Source organism: Belonocnema kinseyi, chromosome 10 (genome assembly GCF_010883055.1).
Source record: "Belonocnema kinseyi isolate 2016_QV_RU_SX_M_011 chromosome 10, B_treatae_v1, whole genome shotgun sequence".
NCBI lineage: Eukaryota > Metazoa > Arthropoda > Insecta > Hymenoptera > Cynipidae > Belonocnema > Belonocnema kinseyi.
In genome coordinates, this window is record NC_046666.1 from 112,966,157 (window position 1) to 112,978,471 (window position 12,315).

The following is a 12,315-nucleotide window of genomic DNA, read 5'->3' on the forward strand; positions in this document are numbered from 1 at the left end:
GCAATCATCGTGCAGCAGAAAACCTGAGAAAAACGAAGTTCGAATCGTGCATTTTCCGCTTATTCATGAACTTACAGTAGTAATCATGCACCTTTTGTTTTACGGCTCTCAACGGCTAGGTATGGTGGGGGTAAATTTGAGGCTCGATCTGGCAGCTCTGAGATAAAATGTGGGCCTTTTCCTCAACTTTCGAATAAAGTATATTAAAATCCACTTTGATTGTTTATACAATAATATAAATCAAATATTTATAAACAAATAGATTTTTTCAATTTGGACCCATTTAAAATTTTTTTTATTTTAAGGAGTGTATTGCTTCGAAAGTATTTAACTACCCACTCCCGAACGGGGGCGAATTGAAGAAAAATTCTTGATTGCGTATATATATATATAATCATGTTACTACCACCATGTTATTGCCACCATGTATGTAGTAGTAACTACTATATACCATGTTACTACTAATGAACCATGACAAGACAGAGTGAAAGGAGGCAAGCGGCAAGCCCACAAACTACATTGTCTTTCTGGCACACAAAAGCAACGGTCCTGTCTCACAGGGAGGGATAGAGAGATAGAAAGAGGTCACCCATGACAAGATAGAATGAGAGAGAGCGCCAATAGTCAACGTTCAGGCATCACCCTTGCTTCATTGGATCTCTTGACCAGGGTTGGTATGGCGGAACCCTAGGAGGCCGCCATCTTCAGGCCATAGTAATGTCACGCCATGCTACCACAGCCCACCCACGACATGACAGAGTAAGAGGAGGGAACCCAAAAGACGAACGCACAAGCTACCCGTAGAGGTATGGAAACAGCACAGTACCGTTCGGGCCTTTTTCAGCACATGGACTTGAAGGCTGATTCACAAGCAGCACCGCTGGTAGGCCAGAGTTGTCAAAAACGTTCTGCACATCGGAACTGGGCCAAATTGGATTTCCGACGGGCTCGTGTTCAGCGCATCTATGGTTGGTGCGTAAATGCTACGCTGTTATTGGCCGACTGAGTCGGAGAGGCCTGGACTCACCTTCCGGGAGGATCGATTTTGCCATGGCGACCTGTCACTCTCGTTCATCATCCTCCAAGAAATAGACGCATGTGGCATCGACACAAAACCGTATAAAAAATAAAAAGATAAGAATCCCTAATGCTCGAGACAAAAATTTACTTTTCTAACGCACAGTATGTCCTAAGGTAAAGGTACGTTACTTTTAATTTCGGCAAATCATTTAGGCGATAATTCCATGCAGTAAGATGGACTGGTTCTCAGGTTTGAATTATCGCCAAAGCGATTCGCTTCACGACATGCTCTCTCTTGTTTCGATAGTGTCTAACACGTAGCCATAGATTAAACCAGGATTTTGTTGGTTCGGACCTGGGTTCAGAGATTAAAATAAACTTTAAAAAATTGGTGCCTGTAAAATCACAATATTGGGGTTTGTTTAAGCCGGAAGTTTTTATATCTCCTGCAGATTGAAATTTTTGTACTGGCCTCGCGGTGATTCTCTTCTTTCGAAAAGGATTTTTTTTCTGTTTATTGTAATTTCTAGTAACTTCGACGTAAGATTGAACTACGAGTGTACTTTTTTTGTTATTCGCAAATTTAATTTTTATGTACTTTATGTATTTATCTAATAATAAAACCTAATTTTACTGTTCTGAAATGTTGGCCTCTGATTTATTTGTGGTTGGTACTTACCAATAGAATCAACTGGGGGTGGATGATCCAATGTCTCCTGCGTCTTTTGTAGTATTTCGCTAGCAGCCGTTGGAAGTATTTGAAATGGACTACCTTCTACAGTCACATTCGTACTATTGGGAACATACAAAACTGAATTATATAATGAATTGAATCATGATATACATATATACATATATATACTGATGCTAAAATCGGTTCCCTCATAGCGCGATAGATGGCGCTGTAATAGACGAAATTCAATTTTTCTTTATTTTACTGTTATTGAGAATGCACGCTTACGATTCTGCAATACTCGAAATTAGTCTTAAAACAAATTACTACTTTTAGCGTAACGCAGCAACAACGACGTGGACGTAGCAGTTTTCTGTTCCCTTCGGGGTGCTTGATTAACGTGATTCCCCTTGCCTCTCACGATTCGGAGTGCTTGATTAACGTGAGTCCCCTTGCCTCTCACGATTTGGGGTGCTTGATTAACGTGAGTTCGCTCGCCTCTCACGATTCGAGGTACTGAGGGAATCATCGTTTAAATAAAGCGCTCAAAATGATGACCTTCGGCTTCAATGCACTTGTTAATCCGTAATTTAAATTAATTTACACAACGGAGAAGTGTATCTTCTTGAGTTATAGCACAAACACTTGTAATTCGATCAATCACATTCTCACGTGTTGTTGGTTTTTCTTTGTATACTTTGTCTTTCAGATAGCCCCACAAAAAGAAATCTGGCGAAGTAAGATCTGGCGATCTTGCAGGCCAATTTATCGGACCGCCTCTACTAATCCAGCGAACATTGAAATCACGATCAAGAACTTCTCGTGCTACCACTGAATAGTGTACCGGACAATCATCATGTTAAAACCACATGTTCTGCCGTATTTCTACACTCAAGTCTTCAAGCAATATTGGCAGTTCATTTTCCAAAGTGTCTTGAAATTTGGGAACATTTAAGCTGCCTTCGATAATGTGAAGACCGACCAGTTTGTTGCTAATTATTCCACACCATACGTTGACAGTCCATGGGCACATGATGTTCGACTTCACGAAGCCACTGCGGATTTTTAATACTCCAGTAGTGCATGTTGTGTCGATTAACTATTCCATGGTTCGAAAAAGACTCGTCAGAGAATAATTCATAACGAAAAAAGTTGGGATTTTGTTGCATTTGTTCACGTGCCCACTGATAAAAAGCCACCCGATTTTGGAAATCAACGCCATGAAGTTTTTGATGTAAAGAGACATGATACGGATGAAATTTATTACGTTTCAAAATTTTTCAAACACTGCTCTGAGACATTCCGGAATCACGAGCAATTTCTCGTGTACTAACGTTAGGATTATTGGCCACTGCAGCTGATACAGCAATTTCATTATTTTCTCCAGTGACTGCTGTTGTACGGGTCTTTTTCTTAGGTTGAACATTTCCATCGGTAGTAAATTAAATATTTGAGTAATAAAACTATTAAGAAATTATCGTCTTGTTAGAAATATGGAAAACTCTACTTGGAAGGTTATTTTAGAATTTGATGATGTTCTCTTATTTTCATTAAACACCACAGGATAGTACCAATAAATCTTAATAATAAAATGTAAAGGTCGTCAAGTAATGCACGTGAAAAGATGGCACAGTTTAAACTATACGCGTCGAACGTAAGATATGCCCATCCAATGTTCGAAATTGTTTTTTATCTCCTGCTAAGAGGAATCGAAGATGTTATACAATTCTTTGGAAATTAAAGTTTTCTTCGAGTTCTTTAGATAGAATGATTTTTGGATCAACTTACTGACCATGATGCTCTAATATCCGTAGGAAATTGGTTTTTTTAATCCCTACTTAGGAAAATCGGAACATTTTTGAAGTAATCAAATTCTTTGGACCCATTAATATTTCGATCAACTTAGTGACAAAGCGGAGCAGGTTCTTATGCCTTCACAAAACCACCCTCATAGATCCACTGGTTTAAATTTACTTGTAGGGGTAGTAGAATAGTATATTGTAGGCGTCCAGAGAGTTGGTTAAGAAAGCAGCGGGTTCCGGGGCGCAGCCTCTGGAATTTGGGGGGGGGGGGCTAAGCCCTCCCACACAAAAAAACAACACATCATTATCTTAATAGCGAGATATTTAATCATATTTTTTATGAGCAATTCACGCGATTTTGCAAGAATTAAATTTTTAGACGTAACGGCAATCTACTTGCGCTAAACTTTTTGAAAACTCCAGATAAAGCATGGATTCAAAATTAAAATGATTGGATGAAGTGAGGAAGTACTTCTGCATATAAAAGAATTCAAAACAATCAGCGACTGTATAGTTAAGCTCTACAACTTGGAAGAAGTAAAAAAAAGTACATGTGCTCGACTACATGCAAGATTTATTGCCATAATGAGGATGGTTTGCCCAGAATTTTTGTTTTTAACATCAATGACCTCAATGCCCTTTGTTAAGACATCATCCGCATTCCACTGCATTATGAAGCCCTCACAGCTTATCAGCTACTTGGTTTTGGCAATATTTATTTCATTTTTAATTGTACAAATATAGGTTTGTACGTTGATGTTTGTTTTTTAAGAACATACAGGATTTATTACGTATAATAGATTATTATTTTTATATATGGATTTGGTACTAATTTAGTTAAGAAATTGGAACTTTTTTTCTTTTTTCTGCGCCTTCGCACATTTAATTTCAGACAATTTCAAGTCTTATCTTCCCCTACTGAATAGAATTCTTAGCATGAAGGTTTGATCAAATTGGGTACTGGTAACTATTTTCGTTATGAATAATCGATACGTCCTATGCTGGGGTATTTTTAAATTCATTTGGCATGAGAATGCCCAGTCTCTGTTCACTGACATTCATGAGTTCCGACATTGTTCAGCTCTTGTGCCTACTATATTCTAGAAGTATCAGAGAAATGGCTAACCTCGAATCACCCATCAAGTGTATTTGTACTTGACAATTACTCACTCTTCTGTACAAACAGAGAGAAGCGATGAGGGGGTGGTGTTTGCCTATATGTGCAACAACAGCTTTAAGCTGGTCCTATTGGGAGTAGTCAACTCGGCCGTTAATTACCCTACAGCTGAATTTCTTTTTGTCGAGGTCACGGGATCGAGGGACTGTGGTTTGGTCAGGGTCACTTATAAACCTCAAAATGCGTATTTTGGCAAGAAAATCGAATCAGAAATCATACTCAAGCACCTACCTTTATATATACAGAGAAGTAAATTCTGAATTGTTGATTTTTCTAACTTTTATTGACGTTTTGCCCCTTAATATTATAACTGAATGATGTTTTGTTCAACCTAATGACGAAGAGGATCATGTTCCAACCTCATCAGAAAACCACCTACTAAAAGAAAATAAGGAATTTGTATTGGTTCAACGTGAAACCGACCGACGAGGTGCCATGGTTGGTATAGATAGAAAATTGTTACAAAAAGAACAAAGTGCCAGAAAAAGAGCAGCTGATGAGGAATTATGGCTAAATAAGCAAATAAAGCGTTACGTAGATCCACATAATCAGAACTAACCATATCCTATTCAGAATCGCCACAAAAAAGCGAGCACGAAAGTCCCTGATGAACGCTAAAGTTTCGACAACATGAGATAGGGCTAAACTGAGCGAAAAAATTGCGACACTAGTAATTGTCAACATTGTTCATCCATTAGGTCAAGATATAGAAAATTATAACATTATATGACCTTCAATCAAGAGGGATCGCGAAAGAATACAAGAGGAACAAGCTGGAAACTCAGAGCAATTCAAACCTTGTGGAATGTTGATAGTTCAGTGGGACGGAAATATTATTTTTGACTTTTTTATTAGAGAAACATTGGATAGGCTTACTGTGTTTACTATGTTTATGGTCGGAAAATGGAACATTTACATTTTTATGGCAGTTGCTAGAAGAGGACATTTTCTTCTACGTATGCATGCTTCACGTTTATGAACGAGTATTAGAAGCAATCCTTAAGAATTCAGTTAAACCAAACTTGACGCCCCCAGAAGTAGCGATTTTCGGAAATATTTGAAATGCTTGATCTAAAATAAAAAATGACGAACGTTCTGCAGAAAAATTAAGATCCCTACATCAAAAGGGCAACACTTAATGGTAGAGAAAGTACTTTAAACTTTTTAAAGAAACATCTTCAAGAAACGCAACCTAGAAAATACTACAAGGAGTTCCTTGAACTAGTTAGGGGCCATCCATATACCACGTGGACAGTTTAGGGGGGGGGGGGGGGGTGTTTGTCAAAATACCACGGCTATCCACGAGGGGGGTCCAAAAGTGGTGAAAAATTGTCCATGTGGTATATGGATGGCCCCTTACTTTGTTTCTAGAGGATTCTTATCATCAGTAGGAACATTTCCGGGTCCAGGTGTCTATTCTAATGCTAGATGGATGAACAAAGTAAAATATTTTAAAGTAAATACAATATTAACTGCTTATATATTAACTGTTAACTGTATTATATATGAACTGCGATTTATGAATATTTAAAATATTTATGTTCTGAAAAGAGTTTTCCTTCACTTCTTATGAAGTGTCGGGTTAAGAAAAGTCTGCATTTTCATAGTGAAACTGTATGTAAAAGCTTTGTTTTCGGCACGTCTAGCTATTTCTACGCCAAACGATGATTTTTAATTTTGTAAAGCTCTTATCGACTACGACTCAGTGAACCGAACCATTTCTGAAGCCACATCTAAGAAGTTTGCTCTAAATCTATGGTATCTGAACGAAGAGATGGTCGCTTTGCCCTTCTTCGATGGGGAATCCTTTGGATGCCAAGAAAAAGATATTCATAGCACTCAGGTATTCACCTAAAAGGGTAGCATACGATAATTCCCACATGTGTGTTGTTTTTGTTGGTGTCATTAATGTATCAAGAAGGTACGAAATTTTAACGTCTTTTATGGACTTAAGAGTCGCAAAAATGGGCTCAACATAAAGCTTTCATACTAAGGAAGCCAGTTACTGAGCAAACTGACAGTTACGAATGATGTCGCAGAACGGGGCGTCGCACTTATGGCGCACTTGACGGATTACAAAAAATGAGAAAGAGAATATTTGTCTTATTGTTGAAGCAAATCGACAGAGTATTCCTAATATGAAGAAGTCTACATTATCCGGCATAATTCTACTACCATTGATTTATGGGTTATCTAGTTATAAAATTTTTTTAAAAACTCAGGATTCCCTCAGTGATGCTAACGGACCACAACTTTTTCAACTGCGCACGTACCAGAAAACGCGGGTCTACTTAAGACTATAAAATATGCACGTATAATATTATATTAATAATAAATTATTAGAAGAAATGAGCTATTTCTTAAATTGAACTTAATTAAATTTTAAAAGTAATACAAATTTTTAAATATTCATCTATATTTTCATTGGTAGTATTTATTTATTTGAAATAGACTCGGGCTATTTGGTGCATGCGCAGTTAAAAAAGTCACGGCCCGTTAGCATTACTGGATTCTCCGGGTTTCTACTGATTCTTTTGAATAATCAAGAGATGACAGCAGGCGTTGATTGGCATGAAGAAATATATTTTTTGCGTAAAAACATATCAAGGGCATCTGTAAAAAAATTTAATATACTTCAATAATGATTTCGTGGGGGATTTCGTGCGAAATAGCACTTCTTAAGTACATTAAATGGCAGTTATTTTGCGATTTTCCAACAATTTTTTGCACAATTTCTCCCATGTGAACCGCATGGACAATTTTAAGATCGATGTTTTTGGGTAAATATTAACGAATTTTGATAAAATTTGCGGAATTTTATTTGTTGGAAATGAGAACAAATTCCGCCAGAGGGAGCAAACAAATTAAAAAATAAACAAGTAAGGACCACCCTAACGTGTATATTGTATGCAGTGCTTCTATTTTCCCGGAATCCTGCTTGGTTTCTGATAATATGTTGTCATCCTCTACATCATTATTTAGTCTCTCCTTCAACACCATTGCACACTGTTTATAACTTGTATTCAAAAACTTTATTCATGATATCTACATTCTCTTTTTCTCCTTTATTTTATATATTGGAGTTATTAATCCCTATTTCCACTCTTCCGGGAACCCTTCCATTTTCCAAACTCTTTTGTCTACCTCTCCCAATTTCTTTCTTGCTTTCAACGCTATTATAAATCAATTTTTTCTTTGCATAAGTGTACATATTGTTTCCTAGGCCTAAAATATTTCAACTTATCATTTTTTCTATCTTCCAATCTAAATAGGCTTTTCTGACATCCTTTTTCTTGCATTCACTACCCCACTAAATGTTTGTCTCATTTTTATCGCTCCCCCTCCCCTCCTAACCTTTATCTTTTTATTTCTCCTCGCCTTTCTTTACTTTTCCTGTCTTTACTTACTCTGCTTTTCTCCCTTTCATTCTAATTTGAATTTTAACCATATCCCTAATGGTTGATCATGTACAAGGTAGAAATGTACGTTACAGAAATTAAATATAATTAAAAAATCTGAATCCTATTCCGTATCAATTCAAAATAAATTCAACTACCTGCGTATCAACAAGATAGCTAATATTTTGAGGCAGGATATTTTCTTATACAGCAGTCTGGCGTATTTTACTGTAGGAATGCTGTAAAAAAGAGAGAGCTTGTTATAGAGGACTAAATAAACTTAGATGTAGCAGGATTTGAAACATGAGGGAAATAATTTTTTTCACGCAACGACTTAAAAATGTAATTTAAGTAGTACATTTAAAAGTTTATTGGAGCAAGACGTGTTTGTTTTCGGCGACTGTATCAGCTAAATTGAATGGATATGAGCTAAATGCGAGAGCTTTTGCGTGTGCGCGTGATGGCATTATGGACTCATGTATTCAGGAGTCTTTATCGATGCCTCCAACTCCGATTGATTATAATTATATCCGAAAATATAACTGAGAATTAACCGTGTGCTGATTTACTAATTATTTTTTAGTAATATTTTTCACAACTTATATTACTGGCTAGACTTTAGTCTATACCGGTAACATGAGTTAGATCTGATTATACTATCTGCCAAAGCAACATAATAATTCATAATTGAGGGATCGAAGAACAGTGCAGAAGAGGACTGGCTTGGTAAAATCTGCTCATCTACATGTCAGCACCACTTGAGAATTGGCACTGATAACCATCATGGAAGAACAGTTGATTTAAATTGGTTTTGCAGTAAGTAATCGATCGCAGAAGTTGAAGTAATGTAACGTAAGGTGACACACGCGCTCGCTTATTAGGCACCTTTCACCTCGCCTAGCAAGCCTCTATCCTCACCATACCCCCACCTCTCTCGTACCGACTGCCAACTCCGGGCGACTCATTAAAACTGATGTCACAACGCCGGATCGGCAGTCCAAATGGGTGCGGCGAACCGAGTAGTCGGTGAGCTCTCGCCCGGTGACGACTCATGCCTTCTTCCTATCGATAAGTGCACCTATGATAGGCAGATAACGACGAGAGTCTCAAGGAGTATGTGCTCCTACCCTTTCCATTCCTGCAGAGGCATCCCCCCCCCCCCCGATGGTCGTCAATGACCAGGTGCTCCTGACATTGCCAACCCGAGTCGCAGAAACGACAATTAATAGGTGCTCCTATAATTGTCCTTTCGCGCGTTCTGAACGTCGCCTCAAGGGTGTACGATCTTCGTAATCGATAGATGCTCCTATGATTACCAAGATCTAAAATAAATGCTAACTAATAGGCGCTCCTATAATTATCATTTACCACCAGAGACCGATGTTTTCAACAGAGAGAGAGAGAGCATAGTTTTCATAATCCATAGGTGTTCTTATAGTTACAATTGCTCACCACTCTCGCAGAACATTTATCTCCGGACATTCCTGCCAAACCAAGGAAATGCTAAGGGACATGGAAGCAGATTTGTATCAGACAGGCGCTCCTGTGGATACCAATCCAGCCGACATAAATAATAATCGATAGGTGCCGCTATGATTATTATTTATCCACGAACCTAGAAGTTGCATTTCCGTCCCACGCACCTTTTCGCAGAGGTGTCAACCTCTCTTTCCGGCTTACCGAACCTATCGTAGAGAAGGAGACACATTGCCGCGATTAGAGTCGTTCCGCAAAACCGCCTTCGCGCTTCCCTAATGTTCGCTTCCTACTTCCATCGACCTTAGATTTCGTATGACACGCACCGTTTATTGTATAATTGTTTATTGTTGTAATTATGCCACCGCGCTCACACTTCAACCACACTTAAAAACTGTATAAAGACTCACACTCTCGCACTCACTCTCATACACAACTACACTCGCCAAACTCACACTAGAAATAAGCTTAGAAATGTTACTTATAGGAGAATAAACCTCTTAAGTTTTTGTTAAATAGAAAAGGTCTGTTTCTTTCGTCTCTAAAGCCTAACCCTGGCACAGGCTGAAGCGTCCGCTAAGATGAAATACATGGGAGGAGAAAAACAGATCGTTACAGTAATACTAAATACAAACCAAGCAATGCCTCCAGCTGGTGTTTCCCTTTTAACTAAATTAGCCCAATGCTGATGCACCTCTTCAATTACGTGTAAAGCGAAATCTCTTGATTTGATTTCACCATTAAAAGCAAACTGATTTTCAGGTTTTCCATCAGGAATTTTATAGATTTTGAACCACTCAATAGTTGCTTTCATTAGCCCTGGAAAGTGCTTATCAATATCGTTAACATCTGTAATAAAAAAATATTACACAATTATATCGTTCAATTGTATGAACACGGCTAGCGCTAGCGGTTCTTAAAAGCACTACATTTTAATTGTGCACATAAAAGTGATTTTACGATCTTCGTTGGAGTTTAATACAATTAGTGAATAATGCAAAAAAAATTACCAAAAAGAATGTATTTAAGTTGCATCCATCATTTTCAGTGCAATACGCATCATGGAAGTGCATGACATATTTACTGTTTAGAAAGGTATAGCCTAAGTAGGTTAAAATTCATGTTTTAGACCCGATGGTCAGACACGATTTCAGACACAAGGATCCCGCACACAATACATTGAACAAATGTCTCGATGGATTTTTCTAAATTTTTAACATGTTGTAGATCATGACATCCCCGCTAAAAAGTTCTTATTCCAAAATGTAAAAAAATGGACAGTTTTTGGTTTGTATCGCATCAAAGGTGACTTTTCGTGCACGCTAAAGTAGACATACCGAAACTCGAGGACTGTTTAGTGCCACGCTCACGGATCATGTCCAACTTCGTACCTCATTGATATTTTGTACTTTAGTGCCCCCTGAGCAATAATATACGTGTCTGAACGTCGAAAGAAGAATACTTTTTCGGTGTTGTTGCGTCGAAAGCCGATTTTCGTGCATTCTATAGGAGACATAACGACACTATAAGACGGTTTGGTGCGACGCTCAGGAATCATACCCAGCTCCGTGTCGCTTTGATATTTTGTAGTTTGGAACCTCCTGACCAATAATATACGTGTCTGAGGGTCGAGAGAGGAATACTTTTTCGTTGGTGTTGCGCCCAAAGCCGCTTTTTGTGCATGCTAAAGGAGATATATGGACATTCGAAAAGCATTTGGCGCCACGCTCAGGGATCATGCCCAACTGTGTGATTCTTTGACGTTTTGCAGTTTAGGACCCTCTGATAAATAATATACGTGTCTGAAGGTCGATAGAGGAATACTTTTTGGTTGGTGTTGCGTCCAAAGCTGCTTTTTATGCATGCTAAAGGAAACATACCGACACTCGAAGACCGTTTGGCGCCACACTCAGGGCTGATGCCCAACTCTGTGCTTCTTTGACGTTTTGTAGTTTAGGACCCTCAAATGTATAATGTACATGTCTAAACCATGTACATGTGCCAACCAGGCCTCTAGTGTCGGTATATCCCTGTTAGCATATATAAAAAGCGACTTTGGACGTAGCACTAAAGAAAATGTATCCTTCTCTCGACCTTCAGACACGTATATTATTGATCCGTGGTCCTAAACTACAAAAGATCAAAGGGGCACATAGCTGCTCATGATCCCTGAGCTTGGCGACAAACCGTCTTAGAATGTCGGTATGTCCCCTTTAGCTTGCACGAAAAGCGGCTTAAGACGCAACACCAACGCAAAAGTATTCTTCTCTCGACCTTCAGGCACGTAGATTATTGATCGGGGGGTCCCAAACTAAAAAAATATCAAAAGGGCACAGAACTGGGTGTGATCCTTGACCGTGGAGCCAAGCCGACTTCTGGTGTCGATGTGTCTCCTTTAGCATACACAAAAGCGGCTTTGGACGCAACACCAGCTGGGTATGATCCCTGGGCGGAATGCCAAACCGCCTTCGAGTTTCGGCATGTCTACTCTAGCGTGCACGAAAAGTGAGCTTTGATGTAATATGAACGAAAAACTGTCCATTTTTTCACTTTTTGACATAAGAACTTTTTATCAGGGTCGTCATGATCTACAACATATACAAAATTTAGAAAAACTCACGGAGTCCTTTTTTCAATGTATTTTGTGCGGGATCCTTTTTCGCAACATACATTAACCCGTCAGCGCCCCTGGGTGCCATATGGCATCGCTGCGAACGCAGACGCATAATTATTTTTATCGCTCGTGATTTTGAATTTCCCGCGGTGCGA

General features: G+C 38.6%; 1 protein-coding gene across 3 annotated transcripts in view; it reads right to left on the bottom strand.

Moving 5' to 3' along the window:
• The window catches only part of LOC117181507 (inorganic pyrophosphatase), a 112,284-nt gene that overhangs the window by 14,193 nt on the left and 85,776 nt on the right, over positions 1 to 12,315 (bottom strand). For 2 of the 3 annotated variants that reach the window (XM_033374258.1, XM_033374257.1), the window contains exons 6-7: positions 10,182 to 10,395; positions 1,700 to 1,812 (exon numbers count right to left, since the gene is read on the bottom strand). In XM_033374258.1, coding sequence (XP_033230149.1) covers positions 1,700 to 1,812; positions 10,182 to 10,395 — 327 coding nt within the window. The remainder of the gene's footprint in view (positions 1 to 1,699; positions 1,813 to 10,181; positions 10,396 to 12,315) is intronic. The other variant, XM_033374259.1, reaches the window with a different exon arrangement.